Genomic DNA, 21,180 nt, shown 5'->3' with positions numbered 1-21,180 from the left:
GTACAACACCACAATTAAAATTGACTTTTTTGAAATTAAAAAAAAATAATAATATTTTGACTAAAATCATCGCAGGCACTTCTCAAGCAAGGCAACGCATTCTCAAATCGCCCGAGGATTGAAATGTTTTATAAGACGACCAAGGGGAACGGGATTATTTTCAAACAGCACAGTGAAAATTTTAAGATTCAAAAACACCTTATCTTCAAATTTCTGCGTCCGTAAGTATGTCGCCAACTTAATATATTACGTATGCAAATCGCAACATTCAAACATTTGAGCTAAAGTTCTGCGGTTCTCAACCAGTCGGCCATGAAAACATTTTGAGGTGGGCCACAGACCAATTTAAAAAAGTTAAATTTAGTTTCATTTGTGTCACTATCTATACTTAATTAGGGAGGAATTGAAAAGGAATGTACACTTATTGTCCAGCAGCAAGTATCTCACTAATGCACGGTTGACTAAATAATCTGTTTTAAAATATGTTCTCCTGTGTTTGCTCTAAACCTTTTTATAGGTTTTTTTCTTTATAAAAATTTATTGGCGCACAGAATTGTTGTACAACGTAAATGGGCTACGAAAGAAAGAAGGTTGAGAGCCACTGAGCTAAACAAACAATACAAAAATTAAAAAGCAAAAGCACCACGAAGTAGTTGCATTTAGCGTTGTAGTGGTTCTTGAAAAAAAAAATAGTATTCGGAAAATAATTGTATAGAAAATTGGATTTTACGTATAGCTGAATATACTCCCTTTAGATCGGTCAACCGTATTCCTGTGTGCGTATATCGCCGTTTTCCTACCTATACTATATTGTGTAACCATTTTTAACTTTATTAAGTCGTGGACTCAAAATGGAAGTCATGATTGAAAAGGAAAGTGAATTATTTGTGAAATATTTGGAGAAACTTCAAAGCTCCGACAAGCAAGTTGACTTGCAGGTTATTTTTTGTTTTGTTTTGCTAATGCCGTGTTGGTTAATAGGCGCGAATAAAGGAGGGATGGCAAGGCACAGATAAACTAACTGTGTTGTGCTTTGAACGTAACTTCTTTATGACATCATGTCTAAAATTAACTTGGTAACGTAATGTTTTAACTTGGTGACGTAGTGTCTAAGTAAACTTGCTACGTAACATTATGACGTCACTTTGTGATGTAAAAAAAAACAATTCCGACCACAAACGAAAATTCTGGATTCGCGCCTGATCGACGATGACTATACTTAAAAAGTTTATTTATTACACTATCTAATTAAAATCGTTGGCTGTGTTGCGATAGAAATGCTAATACCACATGGCCAACATGGTTATTTGCAATTTAGCAAAATAAACTAAAATAATATAACAAATTTAACTTAATTAAACTAAGTAGATTAACCTGATATGTAAAGCATACATTGTACCAAGCAACATCAAATATCATCTCACAAACAATTTTTGGAAAACGTGCTGACTTTGGGGACCAATCTTTCAAGTTTCTACAAACACCGACGTTGTTGTAAGTAAAGTATAGTATATGAAATTTAATGTATTTCGAATGAGGTATAGAAAACGAAATATTTTCTAAAACCATAACAAGTCGGTAGAGGTGTTCTATGTGCTCTAATATAGAGGTCAAAAGTATCTTTGAACTTACGAGGACAATCAACGAATTTATACTTAATGAGGCCAATCTCGAGCAATTGTTTGTGAAGCGTCGCCTTTTAAACTTTTTAGCACAGTGTTGCCCGAGAATTAATAACAAATATAACAACAATTTCAGTCCCCCTTTTGTCATTTGCTAGCTCGCGAAAAAATTATTCGAGAAATAAGGTTGGCACAAATAAAATATAGAGGTCATCTTTGAACTTACAATGACGATCAACGAATTTATACTTGATACGGCCAATCTCTTCCTATAGCAATTGTTTGTGAAGCGTCGTCTTTAAACTTTTCATACTATATAAAAAAATGTTATATATCATGTTATACAATGCCTCTTAACACAGTGTTGCCCGATAATTATTAACAATGTCAGTTCCCCTTTTGTCACTTGCTAGCTCGCGAAAAAATTATTTGAGAAATAAGGTACAAATAAAATGTTGAGACAGGTTAACGGATCCAAAGCATGCAACAAAGCTTGGTTTAATAAGTCTCTGGAATCCCATCGCCAAACTTCCTTACTTTCGTACAGCGATGCAAGGTTTCGACAAAAAAATGGAGTATATTAAAAGTAAGATATAATTTAGCTGCTGTATTAATGATGTAGAACAACAATAGTTTTTTTTGAAATAAAGTAGCTCATGAAAAAATACTTTTTTAAAAATAATTGATTAAATGAAATATGGACTAAAATTAATTGCTGTTTGAGCACAAACCTTAAAAAAACCTGTAAAGCCACTTCAATGGTGTTAAATATCGTTTTTTTATTTCAACGCTGTTTTTAACATTTTCAATCGATGGTTATTTAGGTGAAATACAAAGACACATAAATGAAAATCGCAGAAAATTTGACGGCGAAAACATCGGAGGCTACATCGATGCATTCCTGTTCGAACAACAAAACGGAAACCGAGCCGAAGAACGAGGGTTTAATGTAATATAATATAAAGTTTTATTGTATTAGAAAGTATATGGCAGAATAAATTTACAGGAAATGTTCGCAAACATGCTGGCATGCCAATTGTTATCTTATAACTTTTTCGGGAACCAAAATGTTGTGATTGTTGGCCTTAAGGAAAAATCTCGAAAAGGCTATTCAGTTTGTGTTTTTGTGTATATTTCGTATATGTTTTTATGGTACGCAGGAAGATCAACTGACGACAGTTTGCCGTGACTTTTTTATAGCTGGACCAGAAACAACCACCAACGTGCTCTCGTGGATATTTGTGATTTATATCAATTTTCCCCAGTTCCACAAAATTATTAATGAAGAAATCAAGAACACTTTTGGTAGAGAAATGTTCTTGTTGTACTTGATTTTATATTTATGTTATAAATGACCCTTTTCCGACTAGTATTTTGACTAAAATAATCAGTTAATGTCAAAAGGTGCATGTTTTGTCGACTGTAATAAGCCATATGGCCGCAATCCATTTTTACTGTTTTAGTTTTTGGTTTTAATTTTACGTTTTTAATTGTTTAATTTTACGCAACGTGACTTTTAGTATAGGCTTACCGAAGTCAATAGGGCTATTGATGTAAAACTTGAAAATCAATTTTAATTACCGCCCACTTGTCTCGGCCCTTGCCTTTGGGAAGCATATTTTGCTGTAAGTTCTTCGTAAGCGTTTCCTAGCGCCTTTGTTATACGAGGTGTTTTAAAACAAATAGCCCGTCTTATGTTGTGCATTCTTACGAGTTACGACCAGGCGAACTAAGTGGGTTGCCTGTTGCTGCTTTAGGGTCTTCTGGAAACCCAACGATGGCAGAACGATCAGAGGTACCGTTCATATGCGCCTTTATCCAAGAAAGTATGAGGTACCGCGTTGCTTTTCCACTGGCTCCCCATGTTGCCACTACAGAAATATAAATTTATCGAAAATAGTAGGTTAGCAACTGGCCGTTACTAAATTTATCAACGCTAAAACTTTTTGGGCCTAATAGTAATCTGGACAAAATACCTTTAAACGTTTAACTTTATTCATTTTGCTTAGTTGAGCATAGTAATGACGTCACTTGGTATCGTATTAAAATGTAATGTCGTACATCCCTATAGGCGTGAGCAGTGTTGTAATGACTTAAGTCAATGACTTGGCTTGACTTAAGTCTTTTGGGCAAAATGACTTGACTTGACTTAAGTATTTTGGACAAATGACTTGGGTTAAAATAAATTGTTTTAATTAGGCAATTATTTATAAAATTGCGTTATTTATTCCAATCTTTGCACATAAAATAATTTGCTTGTAATATGTTGCTTTTGTGTTATTTTTTACTTGAGTTGCTCATAATGGAAAGATTTTGCCAGTTTTCATATTTTAAAGTTTTATTTTTGTGACAAGGGTTTGACTTGAAGTTGACTTGACTTGGGCAACCGATGACTTGGACTGGGACTTGACTTGCTATTTATTCAAAAAGACTTGACTTGGACTTAAGTTATTTCAAAATGACTTGTTTACACCACTGGGCGTGAGTAAATAGCAAATGGAAATTAAGCGAATACAGTTACATTTCGCCTAACGTTTTTTTTATTAGGTTATAGCAAACCTGCAAGGCGTTCATTTTGATCCTGACGATTGGCCTAATCCGGAGCAGTTCGACCCCTACCGGCATATTGACGAGCAACGAAAATTCGTGCACTCAAACAAGATTATTCCCTTTGGAGTCGGCTTACGGTACTGCCCCGGCGAAATGTTGGCGCGCACCGAAATTTTCATATTTTTCGTCAAGATACTGCAAAAGTTCAAAGTGCGCAGTGCACGCAATTGCCCGCCACCGCTAGAAAAGATAGGGTCGGTAGTTATTTCTCCGAGAGAATGCATCGTAAAGTTGTCGGTGCGCAATTAGCCCTATGGTCAGAAACGAATTTACCTTGATAAGTTCTGTGAAATTATTGGCACGTTATTACTCTTACGCTATTTACCGCCTTTTTTCCTTTAATAGCAGGACATAACTTTTGGGAAATTACTTAAAAAATAGGAATGTTTTGTAACGTTAAATACGTATATATTTAAACGCAAATTTTCAAACCGATTCTCCCAGATCATTTGTACATAGCTAATTGGAACAAACCGAAAAAAATGTTTATATATACATAATTATAAAAAATAAAATTTTGGTTTTAAGAACCTGTTGGCACTAAGCCCTGTTTAAAATATTTGAGGAAAATTGAGTTGTGTTCTGAACATCGTTAGCAATCAGTCGACTTTTCACCATTAGAATATACCGTTGCTGAGTAATTTTTAAATGTAAAATGTCTCAAAAAAAACTTTTTTCTAATTTGAACGCTTTGAGCACAATCCGTGTGTCAAGTACATATCAAAACGTTAAATCAAAAACTTCACGACCGTTAAATATTATTTTTTGAGATAAAAACATATATAATAACCAAATATAAGGACCAACAGTATATGGACACAAGACGACTGCAATGGAAAAAGAGGCGAGATAAAACACATATTATGTCTTTAGTCTTAATACTATGGTATTATAGATTTTTCTGGTTTAGGTATTGTTGTTCTGTAGGTATAATTGTGTGTTCCCAACTAAACGTGTTGGTCGTAAATGGTAAAAAAAATTGTGGGTAAATAGTAGCTAGCACAATCCAAAAGTAGCCGAAACGCCAAACATACATGATTATAGAAGCCTTAAAACGCGCACATCGCAAAATGTTGAATGATGTTTACAATTGCTTAACTCAGCGCTTCTCAACTGGTGCGCCGGGAGCAAAAGAAAAAATAACTCAATATATAAAACATGTCTTTTTACTTTCCTATCAAGCTTAGCTCATTGATTCAACAGTACTTTCAAGTACAAAACACAATAATACCTACAAAGTAACAATATCTATATGAGATAATGTATAATACCGTAGTACTAAGACCAATGACATAACAACGCTAAATTCGCGGTAATGACCACGACAAATTAAGATATAAAATAGTCTATATAAGACCTAAACATGTCAAATTAAGCCCAGAAATAATCGGAATAAGACTTCAGTGGACAAATTTACGCACGAGACTGTAGGGAAAGGGTATGAGATGATTGGAGGACACATGTCTTGCACTGGCCGTTTGCTGTCGATATTTGGGCGCCGTTGTTTTGGCCCCGGATTTTTTGCCCCTGTTTGGGCTTATGGGCAGGTTTTTGGTGGTGTTAGCAATTGGGTTAGGGTTAAAAATATTCGGGGTGTTGGTGATAGTTATGAATGGTGTTTGGGGCTAGATAAAAGATGGTATAGGCCTTTTTTGGTCATTAAGGTCTGATTCCGATTTCGTCATTATTGCAACTATTAGGTATTAGTCCTATTTACGCCTTATTCCTAACTGACTTTCGTTCCGAAGTTGACGTTGTTCTAGTTTTAGTCCCAAGGCTGGAGTATCTTCAAAGATATGCGACTACAAAGCCTATATAATAAAAATACAAGCGATTTAAGAGAAATACAGGTACACCTCAAAAATTTCGCGGTCGCTTCGCTCGCAAAGTCCGCCGCCACGTTTTCAAATGTCTCTAGGTGCGCCCCAAGTAAAAAAGGTTAAAAAACACTGCCTTAACTCCTTGTGCGTATTGTAATTATTAATTTTAAGACAGAACAAGGTCAGACTTAACAGTCAGTGGACAGCATTGGAATATTCGTTATGTTATTTTTGTGCAGCTATCGGTTGTTTAGTCAATGGCTAAATTACCCAATATTTCACTTTTTTCTAAATCAAACGTTTTGCTGATTGATACCTTTAGCAAATATAAGTTTTATCTAGCCTACTTCGTGCGAACGCTTTGTTCACTTCCAGCAGTTAAATATAACAAAACTCATGACCAAGTGTATAAACAATATTGGATCAGCCCTTATCAGCATTTTACATAGCAAAACAGCTAAAAGTCACATGTGACACCACAAAGTTGTTAGTGCCAGTTTAATAAAGCCAAATAACTTTTTCTGGGTTGGATTATGGCAGCGGCTCGAAGTAGTTTGCCAACCCTTTCTCTAGTATTTATTTTTCTTCAATTTATATGGAAGTTCAGTAAATCCAATTCTAATCTAATTAGAAAACTAAAACCTTAAACTTAATACCAATGTAATTCAGAAAAACTTTTCCGACGGATTAGTCTGCTGCAGTTTTTAAAAGTCACATGTTATGGTTCATATGCATTTAGCTAGAAGTGCAAATCGAGTTTCTATAGGCCGTGCAGTATCACATCATTATACTTCAACCCTAACAATGTCATCTTGATTCGAAATTGCATTTTAATATACAAGGTAAATGCAAATGTGAGAGAATAGGGAAATGTATTTTCACAAGTACATCATGTTGTAATAAACGCAACAGGACCTGATTTGGCATATATCAATACTTTACGCTTGTTCAATTTACGTCTATCGCGGTAAAGACGTTGTTGTCATTTCAAGCGTTAAACAAAATTATTATATGGTAAGAATATCAAAACCCACACAGAAGTAGGTAGCATTTCGAAGGTTTCGAATATCTCTTTATTCAAAGTCCAACTGACCATATTGAAAATGAACAAAGAGTTATTCGAAATGTTCAAAATGCTATACTTTTGCCTGGATTTTTATATTTTAAATTCGTCTTAGGCCTACTGCAACCTCCAAACATTCGATAGAATAATCCAGAAAGGTAAAAAATATTAGTCAGTTACAATCAAACTTTGGTCTGATATGGATTTCAGGCACGTTTATAAAAACAAATAATCAATGTACATTTTTGAATTAGTATTTAACTGCGAAAAATCATTACACGATAGATTACTGGATTTAACAGTGGTTTTAGTTTTTAAACGCCCTTAGGAATCAAAACCCATTAAAACACCACTGCGCTTAGAATTAAACAAAAAAGAAGAAATTTCGCACAGTAAACTACTAGAATGTGCGAAAACTAATTTTCTTATTTGGTTAACATAAATGCTCAATAATATACTGAAAAGTAAGTGATGATAAAAATGTCATTCGAATTTTAATTTCCACGTCCTAGTTCAGGTTAATATCTTAAGCTGGCGTATTTATTACGTCACCTGTACCATAGTCATATCTCCACTATGTAATGTTTGCTATAGGCTTTATCATTTTTCTAATCTTGTGGTTAGGTTAGTTATTAGTATGATTAGGGCCGACAAAGCACTTTTACCTATTTTTTGGATCTTTCAAGACACACATTTATAAGTGGACAAGGTACACAATAATCAACCATATCCACTAAAACAAAACACAAGACTGTATTTAAATATTGCCAACAAACTTGAAATCAACGTGTACCTTACCGGACAAAATGTACATGGACGAATTTGTGATCACGTAACTGTTTATGTTACAGTGAGGTAATTTACCTTCAAACAACCTCTAAGGGGAACTGATTGTTTTGGGAGGATTCCACGATACATGTAAATATTGGGTTTTTAAATTAACATGTAAAAATCAACAAAAATATGCAAATATCACACACTATAAAATAGCAGATACATTCTGCAATCTATAAGCACAGAAGCAAACATAGAAGGTACAGTTTCAGTATAAACGAAAACAAGTGTTCGGAAAGATAACAAGCAGAAAAAGTTTCATGTTATTATCTACAGCGTTCACTTCTAAGGCAGTCTAGTCAGGGGTTGCCATCTTCTGATACCAAAAAATAAGCACGCTAAACCAAAAAAATATGCACGCGGAATAACGTCATAAAGTAAAATAAAAACTTAAAAACACCTATTTTTGTATGTAAAAACCGTAGCCTAAAAAACGCGTTTATTTGATTGAAATTTGCATAAACATTTATTTAAGAGACCTGGCGCCTTAGGCTTGGGGCATTTTGCTTGTAATAAAAATTAGGCCAGTGACATTTTGCTTTTTAACAAAGTTTTTCTTCTAATAGAATTATCCACTGGATGATTTGCTGTAATACTTCTAGCAAAAATTTTATGTCTTGTCATAACATTGTGGGCACTAATTGCTGTTTTTTTCCATATTCTCCATATGTCAGTGTTTCCGAACGTAGGCGATACCCCCCCACCCCCCAGGGGGCGTTGTGAGTCGTTTCTCGATTTAGAGGGAACCAAAGCCACATTAGGGGCGTTCATAAAATTTTACCGTATAACTAATTATACTATGTAAATCACGCTACAGCTACAGTTTTGTAGTTCACAAAACTCGTATATAATGTACTGTTTAAGCTTGTGTATCGTGGTACCTGCACCCAAAAATAAGCACAAATCTTAGAAATGAGCACGGCATGGCAACCCTGAGCATAGTGCTCTTATAGAGTATAGGTTTTACTCTATCCTGCTGTCAGGGGCTACAGTATAGGGTTATGATATATTTTTTCAAGGGGATATACAAGGGTTGTACAATATTGTGAAGGGTATGGTACAAATTAGGGGCGTATTGGGGATTTGTGTTTAGGGGAGGAGCATATTACGTAAAATATATAGTCTAATAATACCAACTGCGTTTTTTATTTAGATTGAAAAAACTTCAAATAAAAAAGGATATACGTGGCACATTAGACACATAAAAAGTTCTCATATTACTTCAAAAAACGGCCTTTTTAAACTTAACAAATTGCACTATAGCGTTCATGAATCATAAGACACGAAATATTATTCGCATAGGGCCTTTGGGCTGAATAGTTTGTATAAGCCAGCGTAGCTAGCTATTTTTAAAGTCCGGTCTCCGTAATGACCCAGTAAATTTTTTTTTAATTTAACTTAAAGGCATCTGTTTTTTTTATATGTTCACGCAATGGAATTGTTTGCTAATTGCATTTCAGGTTTAAACAATTACAAAGAAATGAAGGTTGTTCTATGTTTAACTGTGTTCTGTGGGCTCTATGGCGTACTTTTAGGTAAGTGAATCCTCAAAACCTAACAGAAATCTTAAAACTAAACATTTTACGTAAAACCTATTGTAATAGTTAAACACAGTTTTACGAAGTAAACTCGTTTACATTTCCCAAACAGTCATGTCATTCTTATAAGAATGTCCGATACTTATAGCCGATATTTTGAACAAAAAGCTTCGCGAGCCAATCCGATAAAAAAAAAACGAAATTCGAACCATTTAAATACATTTTTTCTAGGATATTTGGCACACATTTGGTTTAGCAAAATGTTAAGTTACGTCCAGTTGCTAACCTGTTATGATATACATCCCTTACAACGTAGATAATACTGCGTTAGATGTGTGGCTTCCGCCAGACATTTAGTGAATCACATTTCCTCCAACCACGACAGAAAGTCCACAAGACATCCATCTCTCGTGATACTATACGATGTTAAACCACTAAGGGTTCCGGCTAATGTAATAATGGTTTTGGGGGATTCACATTTAGCTGATCCGTAAAGATTCAGATTTTTGCACAAAAAATGATTTTTGCCGTAAATTGGCAATTTGTTTCTGATTAAATGACAGGAAATTTTATTGGCATCAAATCGACACCTACACTACCCAAGGAGAGATGTCCGATAATACCGATAGCCGATGCCAGGTGGTATTATCGGCACTCGTCCGATACTAGGGTGATAATGTGCAGATCCGATACCAAATTAATATCGGTATTTAGCCACGATTTGTCCCCCAATGCAACAATTGATACCTTAAGAGGTATATTCATAAAAAAATACTAGGTTAGCAACTGATGGTAATTACATTTTAAAACTACAGGGCCTAATGACCTGGTAAAATTTATCCTTGGAAGTTTTAATTTAAACTGTTTTGTTGTTGGAGAATAGTTATGACGTCATTGGTATCAGATCGGATCGCGATACGTTTCGTATAAAGTATTTCGTATCGGAATAACCAATCAAGTATCGGGTATCTCAAGACTTTGGCAGTTTCGTCGTCCTTATATTTTAAGTTGTCGATATCTCATGTTTTATAAGCCAATTGTTCTCACGCCAAAGTTAAAGCCACACGTCATTGGTTTCTCTATTGTATGTAAATGTGGCTATAGGAACCTCAATTTACAAGCTAGCCATAACAAAATATCGTTACAATGCAGCCCAAGGTACCGCCACCCGTCAGGCCAGGTACGCCAAAGAGTTAAGACCATCTTTCTGGAGAACCGAAGGCCAAGCTGCCCTAGATTCCTCAATAAATCTATTCGACCACCTTAACAAGGGAAAGGCGAAAAACATAATCGTTATGATCGGCGACGGTATGAGCTTGGCAACTAGCACTGCTGGCAGGGTCTACATGGGTCAGCAAAAAGCGGGCTTCTTTGGAGAAGAATTCAATACGACAATTGATAAACTGCCACACGTTGGAGTGCTCAAGACCTATACCCGTGAGTATATAGTTTTGCGGATAACCTCGAAGCATGCAAAACAGTTTTTTTTAATATATAGCACCTTTCTTGACCAGTCGACATTAGGCAAAACGCCAATACAAAAAAAATAACCTTTACAAATTATTGAGAGGTTTGCAGTATCTGTTGGTAAACTATATAGCAAACAAAACGGAGAAAGTTTAAAATACAGTCACGAGCGTTATTTTTAAACCAAATTTCCGCTTTAAAGTGAATAAACAGACGTCGGACAGCGCCGGCACCGCGACCGCCATTCTCACAGGAGTGAAAACGCTTTCTGGAAAGGTTGGCGTTAGTGGAGGAGCTACTACTTGTGCCAAGGCTCTACTACCCGCAAATCGCCTCACGTCCATACTAGAGAAGGCAGCGGCAATGGGTAAGCCGACGAAAGAGTTTTTTCACCATTGCATCTTATTATTCATATAACGACTGTTACATAAAAAGAGGCGGGATAAAACACATGTCAGAAAGCGAAGATTTAGCATGGAGGCTTTAAAATACAGCTGTATTGGGGAGTTTAAAAATTGAAAAATACACTAGGATAAAAAAACGAGACAGAATTTCTGCAAAATGACAAATCATAACTTGACCCCAAACAAGACAAACAATAGATATAAATGTATCATTATCCTTTTTTTCTAATGGATAATAATGTATATACAATGTACATGCAATCTCGCACTATAGCCTTTATCTGTATGCCCGTTTGTAATACGTAGAGGTTATTTTCCACGACCACAACTAAAAAGAGCTACGCTGCACACTTGCGGGCCGCGGCACGCACGTTAAATGTATATGCAGCCCGATAAATGCAAACATTTAAAAAAAAAATTGGCACCAGAAAACTATTATTACTGGGATTTGAAAATTTGGAACATAAAGAAACAGAACTACAGTTAAATATGTGGTGAAATTTGTACTGGTATATATAAAAATATTTAAAACAGGCAGACAGACTACCATGGGACGGAGGTACAACCATTTTTATACTATATGTAATAAGATATGTGAACACTACACTGGAATCATTAAAAAGCTTCACAGCAAAATGATGACCCAAAATACGTTGTCCTGCCTCCCATAATCGTGCTAACGTTGGTTGCCCCTTGTCAAAATGCCTATAGGCCTACATTAAATACTTCAATATGCTTTTTTTAATATAAATAAATTATTTCTTTACCAAATACAATCTCAATACGTTGGTCGTCCCTTGCTTTACATTTTGACGTACTAAGGGTGATATTTCTACTTGGGCAAAACCAGTTTACACAGAAAAAAACAGTTTTTATATTCAACTTTAGGCAAATCGACTGGGATTGTAACGACCACACGGATTCAACACGCAACACCGGCATCGGCATACGCAAAATCCATAAACAGGTTAGTTACGTTGTCTGCAGTGCCGAACGTATATATAATAACTTTCGCATGACTTGGGTCATTTTTAACCGAATCCGCAGCCCTGTTAAGTAATTACTGGGGCCATTTTTATTTTAACCTAAAAAAAAAAAATTTTAACTTTATTTTAACCTAACGAAATTGCTTGTTTGTAGAGGCCACAGTTCTTCCTTGAATTGATGCCAGTTACCCAAACATAATATTTTGTCGATTTCAGACCCAAACGTGATATTTTGTTGCAAAGTCAAGGTGTATTATGGATTTTAAAAAGTGCATCGTTTTTTCGGCGATAGATGAAGCTTACTTAGGCATTTTTGTATTACAGAATGTCAGTAGGCCATTCCTAAAATTCAAATTGTTGATCTTCGAAAAGACCACGTTTATGAAGAGGAAGTGTTTTGTAACAACCAATAAAAAAAATGGATAATTTGCGATAAAAGTTACTGCAGATCAAAGTGGGCATTTTGCCTGCTTTTACGGGTTAATATGGTTTAATTGTGTCGCAGTTCCTGATTTACAATGCTTCCACGACGATATTTACATAAAATACTCTCAAGAAACACAAAAACTTTGTCAAAAGCCATAATTTGACAAATTTTGACTTTATTAATAAATTTTAACTTTATTGTAAATTTTAACTTTATTTTAACCTATAAACTTCTTTAGTAACAGTCCCCTAGGTGCTGAAAACAACTTTATTCTTTGTTTCGTGGACAGACGAAGTCCTTAAAAAATTTTAACTTTAATGACTTTTGCGGGCCCTAGCAATAACTAACTTGAATTATGACAATAATCATTCACCGCGTAGAAAATGCTATATTAGACCGTTTAGCTCAGCCGAAAAGACGAATAATGTGGTTACGAAACGTCGTGGATTGGACTCCACAGTATGTTCTACTGTAACGTAAATCGACCAAGACATTACATTCGTACATCCTCGAAACTTACAATTTCTAAATCAATGTTTTAAACAGAGGATTTATGGACGACACTAGAACTACATTACCAGGATGTACAGATATTTCGTTGCAACTGTTGAACAAACGAAACGACATACAGGTAATGTGGCCATATGCTTTCTGATCGCTAACAAACAGTGTTGTAAACAAGTAATTTTGAAATGACTTAAGTCCCAGTCAAGTCGATTGTAAAATATCTCAAGTCAAAGTAGAGTCAATTGCCAGTCTAAACCTAGTCAAGTCCTTATTAGAGCAAGTCAATTCCAAGGCAAATTATTGTCATAATAATTAAACGTTAAACTGTTAAAATTGATAAACTCATCCGATTATAAGCAATAACTCAACCTAAAAATAACAATTTAGCAAGCCATTTTTTTTATTGGTAAAACTTGAGCTAAATAACCGATTTTTATAAAAAACAAAATGTTTAATAAAAAACACTTCAACTTACGCCATTCGTTCAAAACAGTTAAGTCTAGTCAATCACTTTGCCAAAACGACTTAGGTCAAGTCAAGCCATTTAGAAACAGTAACTTAAGTGTACTTAAGACAAGTCGTGGTCAAGTAATTGACTTAAGTAATTACAAGACTGGTTAAAAATATCATAAAAGGCAAGAAAGAGTGAAAGATGTTTAAAACATCGTCTCGCTCCAAAATAAAAAAAGTTAGTAAAACAATTACAGGAAAGATAATTACAAAAAAATACGCATTGATCATAATAACAACCGAAGGCAAATCCTGGTGTGTTATACATTTTTTTTCTGAAATAGCTTTCTATTTGTCATATTTAATACTTTTTCTAGTACATTGCGCCATGTTGTTATGTAAAATAGTCTTCTTTTTCAATTTCAGGGTCTGAAAACCAGATGACGTGAACACTAAATTAAGATAACCATCGACAAATGATTAAAATCCTTTTATTAGCGCTTAAGTCTCTTTTTTTGAATTGCTCATATACGTACTTTGATATGACGAAATAAGGTTGTGCAAAAGCTTTTCGACATTACTGTTAAACAAATATTCAGTAGTTCTTCAGCAGTGCCAACTGATTTTCAAATTTCGAATTGGACGAATACGGGTTAAAATTAAAATATTTCTACTCAGGTTATTTTGGGCGGTGGTACAATGCATATGGAAGTGAGAACTGATCGCCGTAACTTAACGCAAGAATGGATCGATGGCTTCGCATCAGGAATAACAGCAAAGTAAAAGCCTATCATAAGGGCGAAAGTAACTCGCTGATCACTTAAATTCGAAATGAAACCTTATTATAGAATATAGACGAACAAGTATTAAGTCGGAATAATAACCTCCTGTCGGAGAAATCGTTTTTTTTTATTCAACCAGCAAAAAACATTACGGGTATATAGCAAACGTTCCCATTGGTCGTGCTTACATTAGTTCGACGAAAGTTAGGTAGGCCTACCAATTCGGTTAAGAGGCTTTTATTTATTAAACATAACAATTGTTCGAAATAAAACTTGCCGTTTCATTGAATTACGTCAAGTTAAATTTTATTATACTACCAATGTCATTACTGTCTGTTCAACGCAATAAACCGGAAATTTATTTTTAAAAATATCGTGAAAGTAAGAGTCGCAGTGTTTGCAATATTAGCCTTTTCCCATTGAGATCTGAGTGGCTGAGTCATAGTTGTACATATTTAAGTGACTGTTGTACAAATTCACAGATATGTAACTGCGAGACATCAGCTGAACGCCATTAACCCAGCAAGTACCGATCGTTTGTTGGGACTTTTTTCACCTGGTGAGATGGGATACAGATTGGACGGATCACTTCCACCCAGTGAACCTACCATCAAGGAAATGGTTACCAAGGTACAAACCATTTAGATGAGCGAAAATAAACAAACGGTGATGTTAAATTTTTCTTCAAACATATTCCAGCAATTTTCTATTTCTGTCAGGCATAATGTATAACCAAGTGTTGCTCATCCAGCAGTTTTATTATAATTAGGGCCCGCAAAAGTCAATCAAGTCAAAAATTTTTCAGGACCTCGTCTGTCCACGAATCAAAGTATACAGTTGGTTTCAGCACCTAGGGGACTGTTTCTAAGAAGTTTATAGTTTAAAATAAAGTCAAAATTTACAATAAAGTAAAAATTTTTAATAAAGTCAAAATTTGTCAAATTATAGCTTTTGACTAAGTTTTTGTGTTTCTTGATCGTAATTCTTCACACAATTTTTATAATCCATAAAACACCTTAATTTTTCGACAAAATATTACGTTTGGGTCTTAAATCGACAAAATATTACGTTTGGGTAACTGGTATCAATTCAAGGAAAAACTGTGGCCTCTACAAATAGGCAATTTCGTTAGGTCAAAATTTGACAAAAAAAACTTTTTTTTAGGTCAAAATTAAAATAGCCCTAATTATAACAATCGAGGTTTCGACGTACTATACAAGACAACTTGCAACTTGCATAATCCTGATTAAAGCTTCTTGTATAGAACGTAGAAACGTCGATTGATTATAATAAAACTGCCGGATGAGCAACACTCGGTTATATTCCAGGAAGCTGCGACAAAACAGTTTTTATTTGTATAGTGGTTAATTGTAATATACTTTTTGTACTTTCAGGCTGTGAGTATATTGAAAAAGAATCCGAATGGCTTCTTTCTGCTGGTCGAAAGTGGTTTGATCGACAAGGGCCACCACAGATCCAAGCCTAAGTACGCCCTGGAGGAATTTAAACAACTTGATGACTCTGCTAAGGTAAGAACTTTCCAATACTTAAGTGTTAACAACAAAGTTTATTCGTATTTTTGATACCCAACGCCTAGCAGTTGAATTCAGTTTGTCGTAAATACATTTATTGTAGCAGTGCCGATCGATTTACGACTAGTAACAAACATTTCAATTACAGGTCCATGTTACATTTCGTTGTTCGTTTCCTTTCCCATTCTCCTGCTAAATGTTTCACCGACTGGATTGTACATTGGTTTAACAAACTTAGACAGTGGACGATTTTGATAACGGCTCTGCGGATTTCTTTAAATCGTGAACAACGCCCTTGACTAACACGTTTCGGATACTTCCCATCTTATATTAAGATATTCTGTACACCAGTCAGACAAAAACTACCATCGTATTTGTTCGTTTGATATGTTCCAGCCGGTGAAATATATAGCAGAAGACAATAATCGATCAAAATCATTTAAACTGCTTTTTGTATCATTTTATATGAATTAACATTTCGTCTTACGTTCTGTTTAAGGCCGTGCAAGGTTTGACGTCGAAAAGCGAAACGTTGCTGGTTGTAACTGCGGACCATGGACATATGTTTATGTTTGGAAGCAACTCTAACCGGGGCAATCCAGTGGCGGGTACGCGATTAGTTTTAAGTATAGTTTAATACTTTCTTAACAGCGTAAATTGGCAAATTCTGTCATTGTAGACAGTAGCAATTACTTTAACACAGGGGTTCTCAAACTTTTTTTACCGCGGATCCCTAGATTCTTTTTCTGGCTTCGCGTGGACCACGGTAGCCCCCCAAAAAAGGTAAAAATGTGCCGCATAAATTGACATCACAATACAAATATACTTCATAAATCTGCTGTTTTCGGTCCAAGAAATGTGAAAGTGAAATGGAGTGTAAACATACATTTAGTGAAAAACCTTTTATTTTTAATTAAACTGTTTTCCTTGATATATTGATTAATTCTTAAATACACACTAAAATTCCAACAGGTCTTCATGGACCCTATAAACTGGTTCACGGACCCCCAAGGGGTCCATGGACCCCAGTTTAAGAGCACCTGCCTTAACATATGGCTCAGTGTTTGTCAACCCATGGGTCGCGGGCCAACATTGGGCGGCCGTTTGATGTGATTGAGTTGTCGACTTCAACAGTTCGCATTGTTAGATTTATTGAGATAAAGATTTCCCTAACGTTTAGCAAAATTGCGGAAACACTACGAAAACATGTCATATTGGTTAATTTAAAATTATTAATTCTATTGCCATTCGCCCCCTAAACTCTAAAAAAAATTAGTGAAGAGAATTGGTTAGCAAGGATTCGCTTCTTTCACGCTTATGATTTGGCTCGTAAGGAAAAATGTTGAGAACCACTGTTGTAAACGTTAATATTTACCTTATCACATAGCTGAATGCTAAAACAAAGCTGACGCTTCAATGCTGTTGTACACAATGGGAATAAAGCCGTCAACAGTAATTTTCAAGGAATTGTCATTGTCTAACTCTAAAATAACAATCCGTGAGGAAAAGTGTGTTTAGAATTTTCAATAGAGTCTTGAAAGGTGATCTCATATAGATCCAGCCCATATTATGTTCTAGGAATTTTTGTGTCGAAGGTAGAAATACAGTGGTCTAGCAAAGCATTTTATCGGCTTGTGCAGTTATTACAAAAATCGTTAAACTGGTGGCGTTTCATCATGCAATAAAAAACATTTTGAAAAGCATTGGTGCGCTTAGTGTAACACTATACGACTTAGCTTGGAGCATAATGGTTGGAAGTTGTACTAAAACGTAAAATAAAGATGACAAAAGGTTCCTTCGCCATGTTGAAAATGAATTATGATTTGTTCGAAACGTACAAATGTTTTTATAAAGCACTTCAAGGTTAAGCGATCCTGGTCCGAAAATAACATTTCGTGTAAAACTTCACTACCTAGTTCAGGGGTTCTTATAACTGAAATAGGCGTACCCCAAGTGGAAAGAAATTTCTTGGGTGCGGAGAATTTAAATGGTTGCTAACATTCATGTAACGAGCGAGAAAAAAGTTGAATTTGACTTTAAAAACACAAATTTTGTCCTTTTAATTGTTTATTTTAAAGGGTACACCACAAAAAAGTTTTTAAATCCCTGACGTTTAGATAAAATAATATTTAAAAAAATGATAGTATAAGCTTCACCACACCATCGGCATTTAGAATTTTTTTTACCAATATTGGGATTAACCTATACGTTTATACAAATCGTAACAAACATCTGAAACCAGATAACTTTACACCTATTTCAGGTTTGGCTGAAGATGCAGCGCGTCCAGCGAGATCACTTGGTAAACGTTATTATCCCTCGGTGATATACGGAAATGGGCCAGGATATAAGGCATATGAAAAACTACAATGGAAATCACCCTATCGTGCAAGACGTTTGACACGTGAGCTATTGACCGCTAATACTATCCAGAAAACTAATTTTTGGTAAACAGTATAATAGTGCAAATATGCGTTGTAAGAGATCGGGTGGGTTTTACTGTTTTCATTGAAATATTTCTTTCAGAACTAAATTTACTCAGTCAGTTTAGCTAAATTTATCTCGGTTGTCAAAACAAGTCTACTTCTATACGACTTTTCTTTTAAAGTTCAGATCTTTTAGTACCAGTTTGTTAAACAATTCTGCATAATTAAATATCGAACAAGCTTAAGAAGTAAAAAAACGAAAATTCAGATAACTGGTGGTCAGAATCGAAAACCAGGCGATTTAAGGGGGGGGGGGGCATTTTCTATTTATTTTAAGGCAATAGCACGACAGAAAGAACGGATGTAGCGGAACAATTATCCTTACTAACTTAATATATTTTAATACTGTACATTGCCATCTCATTTGAGTTTGTGCACCCTATCCAAAATGTAGATTTTAACAGCTTTTCCTACGCGTAAAGCTGAACTTCAGCAGGTTTTTAAGTGTTAATGTTATGATTTTTTATGTTATTTTTGCTATTAAACGAGGACAATTTTCTGGAATTTAAAAAAAAGTTACGACCATTGATACAAAAATCCTGGATACAACAATCCATGTCACAGAGTATAGACATCAGTTTAAACAATGATACTCCTGTCGGCCAAAAACGCCCGATACTGATAGTTTGTACTTTAATCATTTAAAAACTGTTATACTTCTATTGTACCTCCAAGCCATTTCAGTTAAAAAATTCTCACGGGCACTGGGAAGTTACACTCGGGCTCAGGTCTTTAGTTTGCAATTTTTTTGAAACTGTATCTTGCGTCGGTTTAAATCAGTGGTAAGTGGTCTTGAAAATCTAAATTAACGCCGTCGAACTCCTGTTAAAATCTTTTTCACCGTGTCTATGGATTTGGTGACTAACTGTGAAGCGATAATTTAACCACATTAATTGATAATACAGAGACTGCTGATTACGTGGCACCAAGCGCTGTCTCTTTGCGTGCTGAAACTCACAGCGCCGAGGACGTTCTTTCCTTCGCAGATGGACCCCATGCTCATTTGCTTAACGGAGTGCACGAACAGACCCACATTGCACACGTAGTGAGCTATGCCGCCTGCATGGGTAAACTTTATTCTTTTTTATACAGTTTTAAATAGGACGTAAGGCAAACGTTCGTTTGTAGCACAATGTCTGTTTTACAGCAGAGTTAGATCAATTGTAATTTGTAATTGATGTAATTAATTGCAGGCTTTAATGTAATTGTAATTGTTAATATAATTGAGGCCTTTTTCTTCTGTGTAATTCTAATTGTAATTTGCTAAACTTTTGGCTCAATACATTTATATAGAGAAAATTGAAGTTTCAATGCCGAAAATCGTAATTGATGGAATTATTTACAGTTTTTAATGTAATTGTAATGCATTTTGAAACAGTAATTGTAATTGAACTGAATTAATGTAATTGATCAAATTCTGTTTTACGGTGTTGTAATGACCAAAAGCAAATGACTTAAATCGAGTGATCACTGTTTTTAAATGACTTGACTAGACTAAAGTCGTTTCTAAATCTACTTAATTTAATTTAAGTCTTTTGAAAAAATGACTTGGGTTAAAATTTAAGTGTTTTCATGAAATAATATTTTATATAATTGGGTGATTTATGTCAATGTTTGCACTGATGTACTGGAAATTAAGTTTATAACTATTGCAATAGACTTGATTTGGATTGTTTTTTTTTAAATGACTTAAATGACTTAACTGGAATTTCAGTAATTTATAAATGACCTGTTCGCAACACTGCTGTTTTATGATATTGCAGACCCACCTTCCCAAGAAAACAGGGCACACTGTTTGCCGCCTGCAACAACCACTACAAACTGATACTAAACGAGCCTACGTTCGACGGTGGAAATGCAATAGAAGTTTATCTTTTTTAATCGTAAACCAATGAAGCTACATTTGACCCCTACCAAAGAAAATGGAAATATTTTTAAAAGTTGTTTTCGTAAAAATGCGATATATTGAATGTAGTGTTGTGTTTCAAAAATGTGTAGTCAACAACAATAGGCCAACTACTTTCGTGCCACCAGTTCGCGCCAATTGTCTTGTTTAAATGGACTTGAATCGAAACGAAAAGACGTGTACTTGCATTTATTATTTTTATTATACACGGATTGCTTACTGTTATTACTTTATGTATTTTCGCCCTGAAATATGATTAAACGTCAGTGGCAAATTTGAGTGTAATTATTTTGCAAAACACGTTTTACACCACAGGGTATTGAGAAGAAAAACAGCATCGCACAGTTATCAAATAACATATATATAAATGTTACACAAACTCATATTTTGTAACACTCAGAAGTCGGGACAACAGAATGACTGCAGAGATTTACCTTCAGATAAAATAAAGGTAAACGGCGTTCGGTTTACGAAAGAAAGCAAGAAAAAGGTTAACCCTGGCCTACAGCACTTAAATAAAACCGACACGCGCAGCCATGTGACATTTAATTGCAAACGGGCTGCAATGCTATACTTTGGACTATGGAGATACAGCAGTAGTAAAACAGCATCGCGACACTTGAACAGCTCAAGTTGCAACATTCTTTTTGTTTGCAAAACGAAAAATTGAAAAAGTGTTTGTTCAAACAAGTGTTTTAACGTATAAAGTGATATTTAACTAGTTTAATCAAGGTAGAAAGTGATAT

At 35.0% G+C, this 21,180-nt stretch overlaps 1 protein-coding gene across 1 annotated transcript; it reads left to right on the top strand.

The window, feature by feature from the left end:
• The first annotated feature begins 851 nt into the window (after positions 1–851).
• Positions 852–20,610, top strand: LOC146145650 (alkaline phosphatase-like). The gene is made up of 14 exons (XM_083390640.1): positions 852–938; positions 2,783–2,927; positions 9,410–9,484; positions 10,640–10,924; positions 11,157–11,321; positions 12,247–12,325; positions 13,318–13,402; positions 14,407–14,507; positions 14,993–15,140; positions 15,905–16,039; positions 16,542–16,650; positions 18,306–18,446; positions 19,434–19,595; positions 20,292–20,610. Exons 1-14 carry the CDS (start codon positions 852–854, stop codon positions 20,351–20,353), a joined length of 1,779 nt encoding a protein of 592 aa, XP_083246766.1. The 3' UTR covers positions 20,354–20,610.
• Positions 20,611–21,180: the final 570 nt, after the last annotated feature.

This window comes from Ascidiella aspersa, chromosome 5 (genome assembly GCF_963924565.1).
Source record: "Ascidiella aspersa chromosome 5, kaAscAspe10.2, whole genome shotgun sequence".
Taxonomy (NCBI): Eukaryota; Metazoa; Chordata; class Ascidiacea; order Phlebobranchia; family Ascidiidae; genus Ascidiella; species Ascidiella aspersa.
This window is presented reverse-complemented; position numbering and strand designations above follow the sequence as displayed.

What these genes read in the sequence shown, in the direction of transcription:
- LOC146145650 (XM_083390640.1), top strand. Translation starts at nt 852, where the DNA reads ATGGAAGTCATGATTGAAAAGGAAAGTGAATTATTTGTGAAATATTTG. An exon ending in TACGCAAAATCCATAAACAG is followed by an intron (nt 12,326 to 13,317) that starts GTTAGTTACGTT and finishes TGTTTTAAACAG; the next exon opens with AGGATTTATGGACGACACTA. An exon ending in CCGGGGCAATCCAGTGGCGG is followed by an intron (nt 16,651 to 18,305) that starts GTACGCGATTAG and finishes CACCTATTTCAG; the next exon opens with GTTTGGCTGAAGATGCAGCG.